The sequence below is a fragment of the Myotis daubentonii genome, chromosome 3 (genome assembly GCF_963259705.1).
Source record: "Myotis daubentonii chromosome 3, mMyoDau2.1, whole genome shotgun sequence".
Taxonomy (NCBI): domain Eukaryota; kingdom Metazoa; phylum Chordata; class Mammalia; order Chiroptera; family Vespertilionidae; genus Myotis; species Myotis daubentonii.
This window is the reverse complement of record NC_081842.1, coordinates 170,681,338-170,704,303: the sequence shown is the minus strand read 5'-3', so window position 1 is coordinate 170,704,303 and position 22,966 is coordinate 170,681,338. Positions and strand designations below refer to the sequence as shown.

At 41.4% G+C, this 22,966-nt stretch overlaps 1 protein-coding gene across 4 annotated transcripts in view; it reads right to left on the bottom strand.

The window, feature by feature from the left end:
• WLS (Wnt ligand secretion mediator) overlaps nucleotides 1–22,966 on the bottom strand; it is a 108,674-nt gene that overhangs the window by 59,021 nt on the left and 26,687 nt on the right. For all 4 annotated transcript variants that reach the window (XM_059689222.1, XM_059689224.1, XM_059689225.1 and 1 more), the window contains exon 2: nucleotides 6,594–6,866. In XM_059689222.1, coding sequence (XP_059545205.1) covers nucleotides 6,594–6,866 — 273 coding nt within the window. The remainder of the gene's footprint in view (nucleotides 1–6,593; nucleotides 6,867–22,966) is intronic.

Genomic DNA, 22,966 nt, shown 5'->3' with positions numbered 1-22,966 from the left:
AATTGAGTGAGTGACTGACAATACACTTTAAAATGAATGAGATACACCCACTCTAGAGGATATTTATTTTCAAGTACAGAATTTGATGTTACAGAAAAATCTAAGCCCATCACATAGATAAGCATAAGTTTTTCCCAGTGATTAACCTACATCCAGATGCCAGATGTTTAGGCTGACATTTTTCTGACACCCTTTATAGTCTACTCACTCTCCCTACATGTCCTAACTCTTTGGGGTAAAACTGAAATCTGTGTCCATTGCAATTCTACAGAAACACTGCAAACTGGTTAATTCCATGCCTCTAAAATGTTCAGAAAAATTCATCATTGACCCAATCATAGATTTCCACAAGTAGGTCTGCTCAGAATTTGTGACTGGTATTTGCTGAAAGGTCAATTACCCCCATGTCTAGGTATCTCTAAGTCTGGATTTTCTTCAATTGGACTTTCTTCCCTGGATCTTGTAGACTATTATTTTACAACTAGGGGCCCGGTGCACGAAATTCATGCACTGGGTGTGTGTGTGGTGGGGGGGAGTGTCCCTCAGCCCAGCCTGCCCCCTCTCACATACTGGGAGCCCTCAGGCATTGACCCCCATCACCCTCCAATCGCAGGATCGGCCCCTTGCCCAGGCCTGACACCTCTGTCAGAGGCGTCAGGCCTGGGCAAGGGACCCTCATTTCCCCCCATCACTGGTTCTGCCCCCAGCCCAGGCCTGATGCCTCGGCCAGAGGCGTAGACCCCCATCACCCTCCGATTGCCTGATCGGCCCCTTACCCAGGCCTGACGCCTCCACCAGAGGTGTCAGGCTTGGACAGGGGACCCCCATCTCCCTCTGATCACTGGCTCTGGCCCCCGCCCAGGCCTGAGGCCTCTGGCCCAGGAATCATGCCTGGGCAGGGGACCCCCATCTCCCTCTGATCGCTTGCTCCACCCCCCGCCCAAGCCTGACGCCTCTGACCCAGGCTTCAGGCCTGGGCAAGGGGACCATCATATCCCCCCAATCCCCGGCTCCGCCCCCCACCCAGGCCTGATGCCTCCGCCAGAGGAGTTGACCCTCATCACCCTCCGATCACCAATCACCGGGTCAGCCCCTTGACCAGGCCTGAGGCCTCCGGCAGAGGTGTCAGGCCTGGGCAGGGGACCCCCAGCTCCCCGTGGTTGCAGGCTCCGCCCCTGCCCAGGCCTGACACCTCTGGCCTAGGCGTCAGGCCCGGGCAGCGGGGACCCGCAGCTGCAGCGGCCCCGCGATCGTGGGCTCCGCTTTAGGCCCAGGCAAGGGACCCCTAGCTCCCGGGACTGCCAGCTTCGACCGTGCCCAGCTCCCATCGCTGGCTCCACCCCTACTTCCTGCTATCACTGGCCAGGGCGGCAAAGGCACCTGATTCTCTGATCATAGCTGGGGGGCAGGGCAAAGGCGGCCCTGGGGCCGCCTTTGCCCTGCCCCCCAGCTCTTAGCTCCCCCCTGTGTTTCCAATCACTGTCAGTGGCAGGGGGCTTCTTCCTGCTTTCCCTTTCGCCTCCCTGCATTGTGCCTACATATGCAAATTAACCGCCATCTTGTTGGCAGTTAACTGCCAATCATAGTTGGCAGTTAACTGCCAATCATAGCTGGCAGTTAATTTGCATATAGCCCTGATTAGCCAATGAAAAGGGTATCGTCGTACGCCAATTACCATTTTTCTCTTTTATTAGATAGGATTATCACCATTTAAAAGTTGAACTGGCTAATACTATTCATACTTATCATCAAATGACAATTGTAGGTGTTAAAAATGTTTATACTTAAAAGGTGAAAAGTAGGGGTTCTGTTTAAAATTACTTTTTCAAATGTGGGTTACTTTTTTGCATAATATACGTGGGATATCTTCTTTCTCAATAATTAAATATAATATACATATTCTCTTAACCACTTTTATCACTATGAATTACCCTTTAATGTCACCATTTTCCCTCTAAAGGATAAGCCTGATAATATCTTAAAATTGATTAAACGATGACTAGCTTTTAAATAGTAAGTCAATATTTTTCTAGTTTCTAAGGGTTTATCAAGATCTCAAATCCTAGCCAAAATCCTTAAATTAAAAAGCTTAAAGGAAATAAACATTTAACCCAAATAACTAAAATTCATTTAAAATATAGAGCCCTCAGATTATTGCATCTACTCAAAGACCCTTTAAATATAGGTGAACACTCTGAATATATATATATATATATATATATATATATATATATATATATATATATGAAATCCCAGCTTTAATTTCATAGTCCAAATGAGAAATCTCTTTTTAATTTGGAATTTGAAATTCATTTCATAGACTGCCTAGGAAAGCTTAAAGAAAAAATAGGATTGGCCCTGACTTTTCCTTACATTGGAGGTAATATTGTTACAGCTGAATCTTTGATAAATAGGAAGTCATCCACATATAATGGGATCTTGTTCACCATGCTCCCAGTCTCTTTTCTCCTGCCCCATTTATTGCTGTCAGAAACACATCCAAACAATGATAAAATATAAAAAGTGGACATGCAGTCTCATGTATTCCTAATATAAGAGTCAGAGCAAAATCGATCATGTCTTACAAATATTATAATTAAAATACATGTATGTATATATCTATATCAGTGAGCAAAGACATACCATCACTCTTAAATCTGTGTCTTCATTGTCCATAAACAAAAATATAGAGAATAAATTTAAGGGAAAAGATATTCCCATAAACCCAACATGTAACCCTTTCATATTAAAGTTAATAGCCCCTACCCACTGCTCCTGCTTAAAAAAAAAAAAAAAGGTATTTTTTTAAATCTGGTTTTCTTGAGGTTCTATGATTTCAGCTATTTTATATATCTACTGACAGAACCTTTAGTTATCTATCTTGTCAATTTTTCAGTGTGCCTTTATTAAAATAGTGCAGGACCTTATGTTACAAGAAATTTAAGGATTTTTTTTTAAAAAATAAGATCTTTTTCTACATGAGGATAAAATATATTTTGGAACCTGAATACATACATTCATACTTCATTTAATATATAGAAACTAGAGGCCCGGTGCACAAAATTTGTGCATGCGGGGGGGGGGGGAGGAGAAGGGGGGTCCCTCAGCCCAGCCTGTGCCCTCTCACAGTCTGGGACCCCTTGGGGGATGTCCACCTGCTGGCTTAGTCCAGCTCCCCGGGGGGATCAGGCCTAAGCTGGCAGTCAGACATCCCTCTGGAAGCCCGGGAGCCCTCAGGAGATGTCCATTTGCCAGCGGGGACCAGGCCTAAGCTGCAGTCGAAAATCCTTAGCGCTGCTGAGGAGGCAGGAGAGGCTCCCACCACCACTGCTGTACTGGCAGCCATCAGCTTGGCTTGTGGTTGAGCAGAGCTCCCCCTGTAAGAGTGCACTGACCACCAGAGGGCAGTTCCTACATTGAGCGTCTGCCCCCTGTTGGTCAGTGTGCGTCATAGTGACCAGTCATTCCCAGTCATTGTGCTGATAGGGTCAGTTTGCATATTACCCTTTTATTATATAGGATATTTTATCAAAGCATTACAACATAGGCATTTTTGATGTTTTTGATTAATATTTGCTGGGAAGTAATTTATCTGTAAAGTTATTAAGGTATGTAAGTAATAGGTTCTGACCACCAATTAGGACGTGTGTGTGGAGAGGGTATGCGGGTGTGTGTAGGGGGTTCTCCACACTTGAATAATTCTCAAATACCAGTAAGGTATCCTACCACTCAACTCAATTCTGACAGTACCTGGAGATAGCAGCAGATTCCACAGATTAAGGGCTTAGTCCCACAAGAACTACCCTCCACTACAGATGCCAATTGTAAGCCCAGATTGTCGCCTGTGGCTTCTGACAGACTGGCTGTAAATCAGAGGTTCCCACGACCACCTCATTGTGTTCAATTAATGTGCTAGAACAGCTCACAGAGCTCACTAGATTATAGATTTATTACAAAAGACATGACTCAATAGCCAGATTAAAAGAAACAATGGGCAAGATCCCAAACAAAGGAGCTTCTATCCTTGTGGAACTTGGGGTTCTGCACATGGAAGTGTTCCGGTTCCCCAACCTAGAAGCTCTCCAAAGCCCCTCCTTTTGGATTGTAGAGGCTCCATTACATAGCCACAGCTGATGAAACCACTGGCCATTGGAGATTGATTCTACCTTCAGCCTCTCTTTCCTCCCTAGAAATGGTGTGTGTGTTTGTGTGTGAGTGAAAGTTTCACTCCTCTATTAATGGTTGGTTTCCTTGGCAACCTGCCCCTGGCCTTAGGTGTTTTCTAAAAGTCACCTCATTAACATAAGCCTGGTGGTGGTGGTGTAAAGAGGCTTGTTATGAATCACAAGACACACATTTCACCTTTATGACTCTGAAGCATTTTTAAAATCCAAGAACAAGAGCCCAAATACAACAATAGATGCTCCCCGATGCCTTTATTGCTCAAAATTCCAAGGGTTTGGAGGGGGGGAGGGCTGTGAGCCAGGAACTGTGGACAAAGGCCAAATGTATATGAGAAATATTTTTGGGTCATCTGAATGACCTAATAACTATTTCTTATAAATCACAATATCAAAATATTGCCTATTCCTCACATTATAGCATATATATTTCTCTTTGGTAGGTTTAAGTGTCTGTTTCCCAACCACCATCTTCCCTAATCCCTTATAAGAACATTTTCTGTTCAGTCTTGTATCCTCAGTATCAATGCTTAGCACAGGCATGGGACTTAAAGTTTGAATGCATGAACAAATAAATTTGTTATAAAACCAATGAATAAGTCTATATACAAGAGAATAGGACAAGGGAAATAACACTTGAGTGCTTACAGCTGTTGTTCAAATCTAGACCTTCATATCAACTGTTCCTTTTTCCTTCTAATTATAATGCTCTATTATTTGTCCCCATCCTCACCCCAACTCCTTGTCAGGGTTTTCACTCTTTAACACTCACCTCAAATATCTGCGCACACGAACACACACACCCCAAGATAGCTTTCCCTTTTTTTGCTCTAAAACCTTTTCTTGATGCTCCTCAGCCTCTTGGGCATACCTTAGTCACAGCACCTATCACACCATACTATAAAAGGTGAAAGATTTATACGATCTGAAGAGAAACCAGAGTATCTATTACACTATACTGTAATGATTGGTTATTTCCTAGTCATTTACACTCGAAGGATAGTCTTCATCTGTATCTGCATGTCCAGCCATTGGTACACTGCCTCACAGTAGTGAGCACTCAAAAACATTTAGAAGTAATGGGTAAAAGAGTAAATGAATGGGAAGGGGAAAGTCTACATTATGGAAAAGTATCTCAGCATAACTTCTTTGATAAGGTGTCAATCAGGTAGATACACTATTTCAACTTCTAAACAGAGAAAATTAATATGACTGTATATTAAGATCATTGCTTAATACAGGAAAATTACAATTAGAAAAAGTGCTTTAATTCATTGGAAGGACCCAGGCAGAATTATCTTCAACATTCTTTTTCCCTCTCACCCCTGATTCCGTGTCAGTAAAAAATGCTTTCTTCCTTTTCAACTTAGGATTCCCTACGCTATCCCCAGATGCCACACGTGGCTCTCCTTCCCAGAAATCACCCAATGATCTCTTCCTCCCAAAATGTGTAAATGCCCCATGTCCTCAGAGTCTTGAATCACAACTGAGTAAGCTCAAAATATAACCCAGTTGTGTGGGAAATGGGTGCTCAAGGATTGATGTTCCCATTTTGATAGATACTTTTTTCTAAGGCAATGGCTTTACTCAAAGCCCAGTGGCGAGGAAAAACATTTGAAACATGGGACCTTTCAGAAATCCTCTAGTCACTGCAGTGGGGTGAGCTTCCTCGTGGCACCACAGAGGTGAAGGGGTGAATGGGCCATTTGGCATGTGGATTATTTTGGGCTGAAGGCCATTGAGACCTAGCAGACTCAAGAAAAAAATTTACCACTCTTCACTGCCTAAAATAACTTAGATAATGAGTGGGTCTAGCACAGAAAAAGAGCTTAACCAGAGATAACTTTTTATCTGAAATACTTACCTGCATGGCAGGGCAAACTTCTAATTACTAAACATCTGCTTTCTCATCATCCTGCGAATTACCCTACTTTTTTGCCCTTTGGAGCTCTAGGCCTCTCATTCCTCAGCTCAGGATGGCATATTAAGCTTCGATTTTCCAACTTGCCCTTGTGTCTCATATCTTTAGGGCTCCCATACATATGAAATTATTTTTTTTTCTCCTGTTAATATGTCTTATGTCAATTTAATCATTAGACCAGCCAAGGGAAGAGGGAACACTTCCCACCCACCGCCTGGAGAGTTAACAAAGCTTGGTGGGTAGGGCAGGGCTGGAAAGCCAGGCTGCCTGAATTTGAATCCACTCTCCAGCCTTCTGAAACCTTAGGCAACCTCACTGGTGCCCACGTTTTTTAACGGTAAGACGAAATAAAAGACCTTCCTGTAGAAGCTAGTGCATTGATAATTGTCTGCTATTAATATTATCATCTTACTGTGATTAGGACTAGCTCTGAAAGAACCTGAAGAGAGAAATTCCCCAAGGTCAGAGAGGAAAAAGGAGGGTGCACTTACTGATTTGGTTGTTCAGCTTGAATGCAATGTCCAGCTGCAGGATAAACAGCATGAACTGGAACCAAGGACTCATCTCCATGGAGGGGAGAGGAATGTGGACAGAAAACACAATGTCATTGGCTCCTATTTCCTTTGGAATCGCTTCATCGATGTCTCGGATTTTGTGGCAGTGGTTGGGTCCCCATGGCACGAACCATTTTGTCTTGTGATGGTTTTTACGAACATCCACACATTTCACTGACATGTAGGACACTGCCGTGGTGGGTCCTGGAGCTGAAAAGAAAATGTTTTCTTATTTTAGAAAAATCATCCACTGAGGTGCTCATTTCTGGCTAACATTCTTTTTACTACCTTCTTCTCTCCATTTTTTTTTTTGTACTGCCTTCTATAATTTGGGATCAGTAATACCTATGGATCTCCCAAATCTTGGTGAGAATCCTTCATTGACCTCTGTAGGTGTCTTAAAGTATCGCCAAGAGCCTACCCAGTGTGTTTTCAATCACTGGTATTTATTGAAAGAATATATTTGTAATCTGTTTGGTTCAGTAACCTCCTCACTCTAAAATGAATGTCACAAAAATGCACAGTGCTTCGGTTCCCACCTGCCTGGGAACCTCAGGGCTCTGGTGCTTCATAGACGAGTGTCTCAAGTCAGAAGACCAGGGTCTGAAACCTGCTTAAACAACTTCCTCTCAGTTCATCTTGGGGAAGTTGGTTAAATCTATAGTGGCTTCAGGACCCTCATCTGAGAAACAAGATGGTTGGTTTCTAAGATTCAACCAAGATAGCTGGTTTCTAAGATTCTTAACTCTAAAGTTTTACAAAATTGCTTTTCTAAAAATATATATTTTTATTGATTTCAGAGAGGAAGGGAAAGGGAGAGAGATATAGAAACATCAATGATGAGAGAGAATCATTGATCTGCTGCCTCCTGCACACTCCCTACTGGGGATTGAGCCCACAACCAAAGCATGTGCCCTTGACAGGAATAGAACCTGAAACCCTTCAGTCTGGAGGCCAAGGCACTATCCACTGAGCCAAACCAGCTAGGACCAAAATTGCTTTTGATTGAGAGAAAGAACTAAGTTAACCTCAGGTCCCCACTTATAGAGTGGTACCTTTAAAAGGATGAGAACTCAAACATTAATACTTCAAAAGTGTACAAAATATAATCCACGCATTTTAAGAGAGAACATCAGATTTGAACAATATAACATTGAAAAAAAACACTATTTTATGATTACAAAATGATTACACGATTACAGTAGAAATTTTCAAAATATAGAAATTTTCAAGTTTGAAACAACATTTACCCAAAATCCCACTAGCAGTGGTTCTTAACCTTCCTAATGCCACGACCCTTTAATACAGTTCCTCATGTTGTGGTGACCCCGAACCATAAAATTATGTTTGTTGCTACTTCATAACTGTAATTTTGCTACTGTTATGAATTGTAATGTAAATATCTGATATGCTATATGTGTTTTCTGATGGTCACGACCCACAGGTTGAGAACCACTGCTAGAGGGAAGTAACCATTATTAGAAATATCAAAATACTATCTTTCTTTTCTATGAGTGTATCCTATCTAATAATAGACAAACATGGTAATTAACCATACCTCAGCTACACTTCCCATTGACAATCAGGGTGATATGCAAATTAATTGCCAACCAAGATGGTGGCTGGCAGCCAGGCAGCTGAAGGGAACAGGAGGCTTGGTTGCCCCGGCGATGGAGGAAGACAAGGTTCCTGCCTGCCGCAACATGACTCTGAGCTGCACTCTAAGCAATAATGTTGCAATTATAGAAGCTAAACAAACCCCAGATACCTGCTTTCAGCCATCAGAGCTGGAGCAAGCAGGACCACAACAGTGTTTCAATTATAGAAGCCAAACAAACCCCAGATACCTGCTTTCAGCCAGCCTGCCTCGGAGCTGGAGCCGCAACAAAGTTTCAAGTACAGAAGGTGAATAAATCCCAGAATAAAAAACAAACAAACAACAAAAAAAAAAAAACAGGAAAAAAGGAGAGACTGGGAGCTTTAGTTGCAGGCTTGGCCTGCCTAAAAACAGTCCTCAGCCCCTCACCCAGACTGGCTAGGCCCCCCAGTGGGGACCCCCACCCTGAAGAGGGTGCAGGAAGCTTAAAAACAGCCATCAGCCCCTCATCCAAGCTGACCAGGCATCCCAGTGGGGACCCCCACCCTGAAGGGGGTGTGGGCAGCCTGAAAAAAGCCATCAGCCCCTCATCCAGGCTGGCCAGGCACCCCAGTGGGGACCCCCACCCTGAAGGGGGTACGGGCAGCCTGAAAACAGCCATCAGCTCCTCACCCAGGCTGTCCAGGCACCCACGCAGGACCCCCACCCTGATCCGGGACACCATTCAGGGCAAACCAGCGGGCCCCCACTTGTGCACCAGGCCTCTATCCTATATAGTAAAAGGGTAATATGCAAAATGACACTAACAGCAGAAAGACTGGGAATGACTGGTCACTATGATGCACACTGACCACCAGGGGGCAGACGCTCAATGCAGGAGCTGCCCTCTGGTGGTCAGTGTGCTCCCCCAGGGGGAGCTCTGCTCAGCCACAAGCCAGACTGATGGCTGCCAGTACAGCAGTGGTGGTGGGAGCCTCTCCTGCCTCCTCAGCAGTGCTAAGGATGTCCAACTGCAGCTTAGGTCTGCTCTCCACTGGCAAGTGGACATCCCCCGAGGGCTGCTGGGCTGCCGGAGAGATGTCTGATTGCCATCTTAGGCCCAATCCCCTGGGGAGCAGGCCTCAGCCAGCAGATTGTCATCTCCCGAGGTGTCCCAGACTGTGAGAGGGCACAGGCCGGGCTGAGGGACCTTCCCTGCCCCCCCCCTCCCCAGTGCACAAATTTTTGTGCACTGGGCCTCTAGTAATTATATAAAAATGTATACATGAATTAAATTGTATGACCTTAAAATACATACTAATATTAACAACAAAAATTTTACAAACTGGGGTCATGCCATAGGTAGTTTTGTAGCTTTTCCTTCTCACTCACTTAGAGAAGCAGAGCAGCACAGTGGTAAATAATACCAGCTCTGGAGCCAACTTGCCTGATGTCAAATCCTGGCTCTCTCATTCTCATTGTGTCACTGCTAAGCCACACTAGGGAAGTTTTGGGTGATATTACTAAACCGGTCTGTGTATTATTAGTTTTATCATCTCTTTAATGGCAATAATAATAATAGTACCTATCTCTCTGAGTCATTGTGTACAAGAAACAAGTTAGCATGGAAAGTACTAAGAACAGTGTTTGAGAACATAAAAAGTATAAAACTAGTATTACTTATTATGTTATAAATAATTTCTCCATAATTAAACATTTTTAACTTGCAGTTACAAAATAATTATATGATATACCAAATTGAACTTACCCACACACCCCTTAGTTTGTAAAGGTTGTCTATAAGAATAATTCTTTGCCTGATATTTTTTGTTTCTAATTTATCTTACCATTTGCATCTGCTGTCTATATTTTAATATAGAGATGATCCAAATTATATATAGAATCTCTCTTTTCATTTGTTTTTTTTTTCTATGCTTTTTTCCTTAGAGAAACTTTCTTTACCTCCAAATTCAAAAAACAGTCTCCTTTATTAACTTCTAGTTATTTTTAACAATTTTATATTTTTAATGTTTAAATAGTTGAACCTTCTAGAATTTGTTTTGATATAAGAGATGAGGTGAGGTTCTAGATTTTTTATTATTTTTAATATTGACATTGTTCTTTACTGAATAGACTTTCATTGACTTATGACATCACTTTATCTTATGTATAACAATAGATGTTTCTGGACAATCTGTTCTGTTTCATGTATTGGACTGTCAAGTCATGGTCCAACACAACACTGTTTTGAATTCTGTATGTTGATGGTGTGTATCAATATCTGACAGAGTAAATCCCCTCTCCCCAATCCATTTCAAATGTATGTCCTATTGCTGGGATTTTCATTGAAATTACCTTAAGTTTATAACTGAAAGTGGACAGAATAAGTATTCTTTTCCAACATTTAGTGTTCCCATGCAAGAACAATGATCGCTTCTCCATTAACTGGACTTCATTTTGACATCTCTTTCATAGCTTTCTTCATGTGGATTTTGCCAGTATAGTATCTTTTTTTAAATCAATTTATAAAAATGTTCTCCTAAAGTTAGTAGTGAATGAAAAACATTATATAAATTATGTTTAACGTGCACGGTTTACATATGTTTAATTCTGTAAATATATTCAGTATACTGTTCTCTCAGACCTGTTACCAGCAGAAATCATCTCTTATTTAATGGAGAAATATGTAAAGCAAGAGGAAAGTCACATAGGAGGCAAAAGTTTGTATAATTAATATGTTCTCTACCTCTAATGATCAGATACACATTATTCTACACCTAAATATCTATCCTAAATTTTGAGTAGTAACATGTTTGCAGAAAGTGTGACAATGCCTAATGAAAGGTACCCGAAAACCCAGCACTATAAACTCTAGCTGAAAGTCCTTCAGTGTAGAATCCTGAACACTGCGGCCCGGAGCCATCATTAATCCATGCGAGGGCAGTTTTTTTAAAAAACTCAAAACTGTATCACAAAGACATTTTACACCTAATTCATCTGCAATCAGACATCTGGCCTATTATTAGAAATATGAATCAATCAAATTTTGGTTATCCTGACTCAGCTAACTAGCCCACTGACATTAAAAAGACCAAATGGCACATTTAACTGAACCCTTTTTAATGTGGTTGGAGAAATAAACAGGGAGACAAAAGTCATGAATTCTATTTTTGGCTAACATGCTCAAACTGACTATTTGTGGCAAAAAATAGTGACTACATTTTAAAACTTCTATTCTTCCAAAATGAACCTAACCTTTTTTCATTTTTTTTCCTTTTGAAAAACAAGCCTTTCCCCCGTTGGACCAAAATGAAAAATAACTAGCTGAGTTCCTCAGCTAAACTCCAAAACCACATTCCAAACTTAATAACAGAGAAGCTGAGCACTTTACGGGCACAAAGGCTGCATTTTTAATGGACACAGTGAACGCCTGCCTTTGTAGCAGCCTGAGTCATTTTCATTCTTTCATTAGACTAGTGTTTCTTGCATAAAGAAAAAAATCCCAGGAATACTAATATTTTTCATAAAGGTCATGACAATGAACTTGGAGAAACCTCAAATGCATCTCCAGCTACACTATGAGAATCACAAACATTTTCCTTTACTTGAATAAATTAGTCTTCTGGACTCAAAAACCTTTGCATAACTTAAAAACCTGAAGACAATTTAGTATTTTCAATGTTTCTAGTAGTGCTCAAAAGGGAAAATTCTTGTATTGTTGGAGAAAGTAAATAGAAATTCTGATATTCATAAATGGACAATAAATGTTTCCTCAGTAATGTATTTATACCTCAAGACAATTTCCTACTCCCAGATGTTTTTTTATGTAGGAAGCCTATCAAAGTAAACTAAAAAATAAAGCTTATACCTAAAGGCTGGTTGCCTACAGTAGTTTCATTGAATTGTAGCCAAAATTGTGACTACATGGATTACAAAACAGTGTCTAAGATTAAAAGAAGTTTGATTTGTCATTAATTTTTTTTAAGTGTGATGGATTTTACTGTAAGGGAACAGAGTGAAATGAAGAAGTTGAAATTACCTGCAGCCCCTGAAGAAGCTACAGTCAACTAACAGGTAATATGAAGTGAAGGTCTTACTTAGAAACCAGTGTGGTTCTAGGGATTAATAGACTGTGTTTATTTAAGAAGGGGCTGGATGGATTCAGGTCAACAAACTGAGTCATGTTTACTCGGGTGAAAGCTAAAAATAACCACTCCTCAGTAGTCCTAGGATAGTAATGCAATACCACCCAGCTGCCTCAGCATACTTTGTGAATGTCCCCTCTATCCACCCATAGCATTTACTTGAAAAAAGTGGGCCAAAACTTACCTCTCCATCGGTACAATTTAATAGACAGAGCAATCTGGCCAAAAATGAATATGCCCAGGTGCTGTGGATGGATTAACTTCTGGTAGGTTAAGGCAGCATTTACAGAATGCCCAGGAGTCATAAAACCACAAGTTGCTTCATTGAAAACTCTGGCCCATTTGAGTTCAGTTCTCTTTACTATGTCAAACATAGGGCTTTTTTTTCTTTCCTTATCTGTATTGCCACACAGAATTTTTGGCCTCCACTTCTCTACTATAGCACAAAAACTGTGAAATGTGATACCACATGGCATTTAATTTTAAATGATATGAAATCAATTAGACTTCTAATGCAAGGCTGTGAAAAACTGCACAAACACAATTTGAAGCCTTTGAAAATTCAGTGGCCTCTCAATTATGCACATTACTAAGACTCATACTTCATTCACCAAATATGTCTTGAGTACCTACTATGCACTAGGCACTGTTAGAGGGTGAAGTGAACCTAATAGACACCAGCCATGTCAAATGTACAAATAATGGGAAAAACAGATAAAAAAAACCTCAAATAATTACAGGGAAAAGTAATTATAATTGTAATGAATACTACGTTTATCCTGACATTACATGAAAAAGGACAATAGTCAGATATTCGGGAGGCAGGGAAATTGAATTTTTGAGAATGAGGCAAAAATTCCATTCCTCATCACAATGTAACCTTGAATAAAAATATAAGTGAACAATGACTAAACCCACACTTCTTTTGGAAGAATATTCATTGACTCCAGTCAGCTTCCTGTTATGGCCTCTCAACTGGCAGTCCAGTTTACAAATTACTATCTAGCCAACCACTACCGCTATCATGCTCAAAGTTGAGTCAACATCAAATCATTAGCCCCTACTCCTTCCAGACCTGTAATTAAAGAGTTGGACAGAGATGCAAGACTTGGTTGCCTCCTAGAAAAGTTAAAATTAAAACAGTATGTTGACATGACACATGGTCTCCATTTAGGCCAACACAGACTACTTATTTCTTTGCTTTATTCAAGTGCAAAAAAACTCCTTTAGCAATTATCTAGGAGCATTATTATTATGTGAGCACTGTGCTAAGTAAAGATAGAGACAATGAGAGTCCCAGACCCCGAGTTGCTCACAGTCTGGTGTGGGAGGCTGAGAAGTTGGCAGAGAAGTACATTCTGATGGAAACTTGCTCTGATAGAGGTTTGGACAGGATACATCAGTTGGAAAGGGGGCGGTGGGTGGGGGAAGCTGCTTGCAGAAGGCTTGGACTTACTAGTAGGTTCCTTAGGTTCACACTTATCCTTGAAAGAGAGCAGGTGTTTGTTAGCCAGAGGGGGAAAGGGCGACAGCCAAATGGGGAAGGTTCTGAAGAAGACCATGTACTCCATCATAGGATACCTAGGAAATGACAGTATGTTTTGCAGATGTCTGTGTTTGAGCATTAACATTTTTTAAAAAGATCACTTAACAGGTGAAGATGCAGCACCACCCCTAACTTTGTTTCAGCTCTTTGCTTTCTCTAACCAGTGGCATAGTTCTACGAGGGAGCTTGGGTTCTGCTCCCAACAGTCTCTGCTCCAGTCTAGAGAGCAACACGAAGAAGAAATAATAAACAGACCTACAACGAATTTTTACATGGGGGATCTTTCCTCCTAAGACACCTATCTCTCTGTCCTGTAGGAAAGTCTCCACAAGGCTAGACGTGAGCTCTACTGGAAGGTGGGAGAAGCAAGAAGGGGTGTGGGGAGGGGATGAAGAGACTCCATCTCTTATTCTGGCAACTGGGCCTCCAAAGAGCCTTTGAAGTCTAGATCGTCAGATAACATCCTTCACCTGAATTACAAAAAGAATGTCTGCCTTGCAACAAAAATGATATTTAAAGATTAATCTGCTTCAGACTACAAGGGGAAGGAATGTGGAGAACAGACCAGCTAAAAAGATAACGCATGTTTATGAGCATTAATAATCATCCTGCAATGGCTAGCAGATTCATTTAGCACTGCCTCAAGAGGGAGGTTGATTTAACTCTTAAACCCCAGTCTCAGCTTGAAAACTGCTACCATGACCTCTGGACCTGAAAAAGCATGGATGCCTAATTTATTAATCTATATTGAAAATAATTCCCTCTACTTTGTTCCCTAAAGGTCTTGGGTTACTAGAAAGTGAATATTAAACTTTATTTTTTAAAAGAATTGAGGCTAATTTTAAAAGATAGAATTAATATTTGGGGCTTAAGACTTATATGGCCTATGTATATATTTACAAAATTAGAGAACAAAAGCAAGAGTTGGACAATGTTAGCCCCCACAACTTTCACCTGAACTATAAAGCTAAGTGACTCAATATTCATTTCACTTTGTAATGTAGAGAAAACTTCTACTGCCTGGCTCTGAATGGTATTTATAAGATTATATACAGTTATTCTCTCTAATCCACAGGGGATACGGTACAAGACCCCTGGTGGTGGGTGCCTAAAACGCCCAATTTGGCATACCCGAATTGGTAGCATCACTCCATTATTAAGTAAAATAAGGGTTACCTGAACACAAGCACTGAGATACTGAGACAGTCCATCCGACCACTGAGCCTGGCTACTGGCTACTGAGCGGGTGGCATGTACAGTGTGGATACGCTGGATAAAGAGATGATTCACGTCCCAGGCAGGATGGAGCAGGACCACGCAAGATTTCATCAAGCTGCTCAGAACAGTAGACAATTGACAACTTCTGAATTGTTTGTTTCTGGAATTTTCCATGTAATATTTTCGGACCACGGTTGACTGTGGGTAACTAAAACCATGAGTAAAGGGGGACTTCTATACTTAAGTTGGTTCTAATCTTTGCCTACCTGCATATCTATGCTTGCGACAATGAGAACTTCTAGGAAATGTACTGGGCATTCAGCTCTTGGAGAATTCCAGGGTTTGCTAAGGCTTTTTTAAAAAAATATATTTTATTGATTTTTTACAGAGAGGAAGGGAGAGGGATAGAGAGTTAGAAACATCCATGAGAGAGAAACATCAATCAGCTGCCTCCTGCACACCCCCCACTGGGGATGTGCCTGCAACCAAGGTATATGCCCTTGACCGGAATCGAACCTGGGACCCTTCAGTCCACAGGCCAACATTCTATCCACTGAGCCAAACCGGTTAGGGCTGCTAAGGCCTTTGATGTGCCTCAAGGACAGGAAGGAGGAGAAGGAAAGAGGAACATGGGTGGCAGAAACCGATGAGACCAGATGGATTCCTGTTATTTATACAACTACACTTTTTATTCAAAGTCCCCCCCAAAGCACTCATTTAACATAAAAGAATTTTCAACTAAATTTAGAAATTAGTTTTTGAATGTGTTAATGTGAGTTCCCACAGAGATTCCGCCTGTCTTTCTCAAGCTCAAAAAACCTCCTGCTCTAATTCTAGTTAAAAGGAAACATGTGGGCTATACTGTACAACTGATGTAGCCAGATCGTATTATTTGCCTGACTTGTGAGGTTTTAGACAACTAGCCATCCCTTCAGCCAATTTGGTTTGCCGTTCCCTCCAGGCCAGTTCCCAAAATGATTCCTTAGTATCTGCCACAGCCTGTGTCTACTAAGTTTTAGGATGTCTCACTATAATGACTGCCTCCAAGTTTTCAGCTAGAAAGTGTAACACTTGTGTTAAACTAACTTAGTGCTTCGGAATGAACTGCCTCAGTCTGTTAATTCCTTTTCTGAAATCTCTCTGAAGTTATAATGGTCAGACGCTCACCCTACCTCTGCCACCGACTCTGAAGATAAAATTCTCCTATATTTCAACCAGACCAATTAAATCTTACTAGATTACCAAGTGAAATATTATTTCACAATTCAATCTCAATTACTGGAGAACTGAAAGTGGGTCTTCAGGGCCAAGACTGGAGAAGTGGTTTTCGGAATGATCCCAGCCGTGCCCCCGTGTGTGTAATGGGGTGCGCTAAGTATAATGTAATCCATTCCTGCCAGCAATTTTCAGTAAGTAGTTAATTATGCTAACATCTGTTCTAGGAAAGCTAAATTTTTTAACACGGCAGAACATTCCTCTACACTAAACTACTATCACGAAAACATACAAACACACACACGACGTAGCCGAGTTGAATGCAAAATAATTTATGCCATACATGCAAATGACAAGCACTTATTTAAAAGTAGTTCCCTACAGCATAAACTTGTGAAAAAATGACATAGACTTTTCGACAGCAAAGTCTCAGAAATTGTAGCAAACACTTTGTATAATTCATTCTGACTTTTAAAATACTGAAAAATGTTCTATGTTTGCATCGAAGGCTGATGAGGATTTTAAGCTGCTTGGCCTGCAACCTCAATTGTGTTGGAGCCAGAGCTGTAACAGCTTTGAAGAATAGAAGAATGACTCTATATTTGTCAGAATTGACACGGCAGACAGGCAGCGGCACTTGGCTTCCATTGCTTGCCTGGCTTAGGTCCCGTGGAACTGAGGAGGGTTGGAACCAAGAGGGAAAAGAATGAGAGTGCTTCTGGGTTCTTACATAGTAAGTGAAATGCTGTGGTAAACATGGCACTACTTTAGGCTCAAAAGATTGGTGCCAGTTTTTTCCTCTTTAGGAAAAAATAATAAAATGCACAGAAAGGGTCCTGCCAGAGACATAACACATCAAATCTGCCAACCATCAGACGTGCTAATTGGGGGAGCAACACTGAATTCTGAATTCGGATTACAAAACGGACCCTCACCTTGGGTATGCAGCAGCAGAGAGAGACTAAATTAAGAAATTCAAGGAAAGTACGTCACATCAAATCACGAATTCTAACCACTACCCCTGAAAAATACCTACGATTACTGTTTCTCCATCACTCCCGAAATACTCAAAACAGTAAATATGAAATACACATGAAGTGAACACAAAAGACCTCCCTAGAAAAACCAAATGGCTCATCTGTTGATGCTCTTGCTCGCTGCTTGGAAAACCAGGCGTCTGGGCTGAATTTTTGACTCTCTGCCAGGGCTTCAAAGTCAGCCACCTTTCAGCCAAAAGGCTGTGGAACGTGGCCAAGACCACCTATGGAAAGTGAATTACGGCACCTTATAATTTACTGCCTTGGCTATGATCTTTCATAAAGCCAGCATGGAGGGCAGACCAGCTCTTCTGTGGGAAATCTCGGAGCCCTCGGAGAGGCCCCAAAGCTGCCCTGGCAGAGCTGTGGGGCGAGGGCTGGCAGAGAGGTGGACAACTGACTCTATTTTGTGAGCAAGCTTGGCACACTTCTGTCTTAAAATTTTAGGTTGAAGAAACCCCCAACTTTAGCAGCTTTGTCCTGAAGTACTCGTTCCACTCTATAAATTTCACACATTCGTTATTTATAATTTATTCTTATCAGGCATTTATTATTTATAAATTGCAGACCTCTACCTTTATCAATATAATCAATGTTAATAATAAACACAGATCTTAACTATGCCGATTGCACATTACAGTTTACAAAGCATTTCAAACACTGGCATCATCTAATTCTCAGTGAACAGGTACAGCCATTAGGACGCCCCTGCACGGCACATACTGAAGATGGGTGGGTTTTGTCCCACGAGCAAGTGGCAGAGCGAGAACTAGCACCCCAGTCTGACTCGATATCCAGTGCTCCTTCCACCACACTGCACTGCCTCTCAATCGCTCACTTCTTTATTAGCTCTCTCCAATTACCTGAGAGGTAATGGCAGAGCAGAGAGGTAATGGATGAGGAAGACAGGGTGCCATGGGGAACTTACTGAACCTCCATAGACAGGGCACTACCCAGCACTGGGCTGGGCTCCACACCAAGGGCCCAGGCAGGATAGCTTCTCTCGAGACTCAGTCAGCACCAAGGTTCCTCCACCGAGTTCCAGAAAGAGATGGTGGAATAACACAGGCTCCCCAAAATGCACTGCACTCACTTGAAACTAATGGCTACTCTCCCATCATTTATTGGGTTTGGGGTTATGACTTCAGTCTGGGAAGTTAACCTAGACGAGAGTACCTGACCCGGGACCACAGGGCAGACCTACCATGGGAGAGTCGAGGCCAGACCTGTGGGCAGAATAAGTGCCAAGATTCCAAGTTGGAGGTAAAGTAACGTCCGAGCAACCAAAGGAAAGAATTCGCTGATACATGGCATAGGCAAACAATGGCACAATTGGACTCAGGAAAGGGCGAGGTCTCCATTCATGGGGACATTCAGGAAGTAACTGAATAGATAAGAGCCTGAATTAAGTCAGCTTTCCTCAGTGACACCAAAATGATAGAGTCTCCTGTTCATGCACGTAGGATATTAAGGAATGGAGAGCATAAGGCCCAAAGAAAGAGCTTCATGCAGCTTATTGATTACTATTTCTCCATATCTGACCTATTTCAGACAAAAGTACAGGGCACTCTGAAAGGCCAACAATTTAGTGTTAGAAAGTGCAAGCCGAAGCTAAGGTCAAGCAAGGCTCATTAATGACTTTACCTGGAATTTCACAAATGCCAGGGATAATCATATCCCCTTTCTTGCTTTTTCAAAGAAAAGGTAGGGCCTTATAATTTCAAATTCTCTAGAATTGGAGGTAGAGGTCAATTGGAGGTAGAGGGTAAACTATAGTTTCAACGGTTACATTTTTAGAAAGTATTAGGTTTTTAAAAAACACTGAAATAAAATTAAGACTGCTATGTAATTGTTAAATATTTTAATCAGCTCTGGGTTCTAGTTTAGGTGCCACTTCCTTCATGCATTCAATTTGTTAAATGCCCATAATGTGCCAACATCTCAAGATTTTGTCTGTTTCCCTTCAGTAACAAACTATCCTTACTTCCTCTAATGCTAATATTCCCTAGTCTAGGCTTTTGTTATAGCACTAGAGGCCTGGTACACGGCATTAGTGCACTGGGTGGGGGGGACCCCTCAACCCAGCCTGCACGCTCTTGCAGTCCGGGACCCCTTAGGGGATGTCCACCTGCCGGCTTAGGTCCACAGGAAGCGGGTCTAAGCCAGCAGGCAGACATCCCCCGAGGAGTTCTTAGCACTGGCGCAGAGGCGGGAGAGGCTCCCGCCACCATGACTGCGCTCTCTAGCCATGAGCCTGGCTTCTGGCTGAGCAGCACTCCCCTGTGGAAGCACACTGACCACCAGGGGGCAGCTCCTGCATTGAGAGGCTGCCCTCTGGTGGTCAGTGCACATCATAGCGACTGGTCGTTCCGTAGTACGGTTGATTTGCATATTAGCCTTTTATTATATAGGGTTCTACTTTATTTGCAAACATAGCTTCTGAAGCATACAAAATTCTAAGCTCCTGAAAGGCCAGTTCTTCTTCCTCCTTATGGCACCAAACATAGAGATTTGAACATGCAGATCTTCCAAACCTGAACTGAACTATTTCCATTATATCATAATAAGCACATTAAGTTACTCGTTAGGAAATTAACATATACCAAACACTTATTCACTTTTTGTTTACTTATGAAATACTTATTGACTTTTATCAAACATATTAGGTACTACAAAAAAATGCCATAGTGAATCTGACCCATGGCCTGCCTACATCAGAGTACAATTAAGACTGGCATTCAGTGTGGGACAAAGCCATGCCCCTTCTTGATGCCCACCCCCCAATGTTACACATGTGCCCCAGTTGAGGCTCATTTCCATTTATGATGGCTTTTGCAGATCTGTGTCAACCGATAGATACAATGAATACTGAGTTTTGAGGATCAAAATGACATCTCCTAAACTGGAACACTACCGTCTCAATCCACAGTAGAAAAAGAAAAAAGGAAAAAAAAAAGTACATTTACACATCAAAAGAATGTGTAGGAGACAGACAACAGGCAAGCCAAAACATGGTGATATTTTTAAAATTTTGCCCAAAGGGTTTACAGCTAATATTAAAATGTGGGAGCATGTTTAGATAACTACTCTTTAGCCTACTTCCTGGAAATTGAGGTTCTCAAAGTTAGAATTTAACAATTATTTATCCTATACCAGCACTGCCCTGAGGAAATCAAGGCCTGCATGACAAAAATAAAGTAAGAAAAAACATTTATTTCTTAGCCTTCACTGTATATAATGAGTAGCTGCATAAATGAAGACTTTATGACAAAATCTTTATTCTTAAGAACACCCAGAGGGGAAAACTGGCAGTTTCATTAATATCTTAAACCAGAGAAAAAAGTAAACACCCTTTCTAAAGGTATCAAACCTACTTTTGAGATGAAATCTACAAAACAGGTTCAGACAGAAACCTGGGCAGAGGAACCTTCTGTTGCATGTATATTCTATTTACCCAGCAGCTCTTAAATGAGTTTTTCTCTCTGGCCCAATGAATTACATACAAAAGTTCTGAAAGAACTAGTAGAGAAAAGCAATGGAAGGCTTCTGGTGTAAAAGGATCTGTGAGGCATAGCCTGGGTATCCAAAGTCTCAAGATAACACATGGAGCTTCTTATTTAGAAAGAAGAATTTGCAGGCCCTGTTGATTCATGTGGGATGTGAGTGAGAAAGAGAAATCAAGAATGTCCCCCAAGTTTCCTGTACCAGCAGCAAATGGATAGTAATATCATTTTCCAAGAAGAGGAATCAAAGAAAAATGAGTGATAGGACATGTTACAGGTAGAACACGTAGGAGCTGGAGGTATGTGGCTTGTTAAAGAAAAGAGCTGGGTTTGGGAGTAGGTTACAGCTAAAAGGTCACATATGTGAGTGGCTACGAATTGGAAGAGAAATTAGATTTATTCTAGGTTGTCCCAATGTTACAAGTTCTAAGGAAGGAATTTTGAGATCGATACAATCTGATGGTCCAAAGTCAACCAGATCAGTTGAAGACAATGAGCTGCCCACACCTGTGTGAATAAAGGTGCTCCTGCTGGCAACACTGGGTGGTGAGAAAAGTGCAGAGGATGGAATCTTGGAGGGAAGGTGGAGGTGGGTGGGTGGGTAGGTGGTTAACCAAAGAACTTGTATGCATATATGCATAACATATGGACACAGACAATAGGGTGGTGAAGGCCCGGGGCAGGAGTGGGGGTGGGGGCTAAAGGGATTGATGGGGTGAAGGGGAACATATGTAACAGTACTTTCAACAATAAAAATTTAATGGAAAAAAAAAAAGTACAGAGGATACCTGAGCACTGGATGGGGGTGGAAGAAGAGCCTTTAGTGCCTTCTTCATCACCAACATTCTATGAGCCCTCATCACACACTTAGAGCTTCACTCTGGGCTACAAATCAGTCTGCTGTTCCTGAACTACTGCAAACTTGAGGAGGAGAATCTTGGTGGAATTATCCCAGGAATCAGGCCTGCTGGACACGCCACCAACCAGGCAAATTATCCCACCAAACTTGGAGCCCAGTGCTTTCAAATATAAAGGCAATATTGTAACTGTTACACACCTCTAACTTAGAAATTGTATGACTATAGAGGGAAGTAATACACTCTATGTTATGGTAAAAATCATTCTTTTATGATTTAAAAATATGTTTTCATATCAGGGTCAATTTGTATGCCAAGAATAGAGGCTGCCAAGCCTTGTTCACCTATCTAGGCTCCTTCTCCCCTCATTTTCCTTGTATTTTCATATCTATTAGAGCAGTGATGGCAAACGTATGACATGCGTGTCAGAGGTGACACGCAAACTCATTTTTTTGGTTGATTTTTCTTTGTTAAATGACATTTAAATATATAAAATAAATATCAAAAAATATGTCTTTGTTTTACTATGGTTGCAAATATCAAAAAAATTCTATATGTGACACGGCACGAGAGTTAAGTTAGGGTTTTTCAAAATGCTGACACGCCGAGCTCAAAAGGTTCGCCATCACTGTATTAGAGGAAAAGACCTTAATCATCCTTCTCTACTGTGTTACCATTAGGGGTCAGAATAGGTTTCAGGTGTTTTCTATCTTCCATGAACGGGTGAGATTACTGAACTGTTCCAAAAAGCGAGGACAAACCCCAGCCAACTGTAAAATTTCTTACTGATGTATTCAGCATGATGAAATACACCTCCAGAATATGCACTATGGGAAGTGACTCTAATCCAATCAAAAAGAACATGCTTAGGGATTTTAAAAAAATCCATTCCAGCTTCCAGCCAGTGGCCCATGCATTCACAGTATACTACAACACAAAGACATTCCAATACAATGAAATAATGTGGAGCACGTCCAACCTCTGTTTTTCAGAGTGATAGAAATAGGCTCTACAAAGCTGTCTATTACTATTCAGAAGAAATGGAAGTCATGGCATACACTGACCTAAAAGAGCATTGGCAAAATTTTCTAATCAATTCATAATATTCATCAATCCATAACATTCACTAAGATTTTCATTTAAACTGCTAGGTTCTTAATATATTTCAAATTTTATATAGAGCACCTTCTACAAAAAATACTCCATAAGAGAA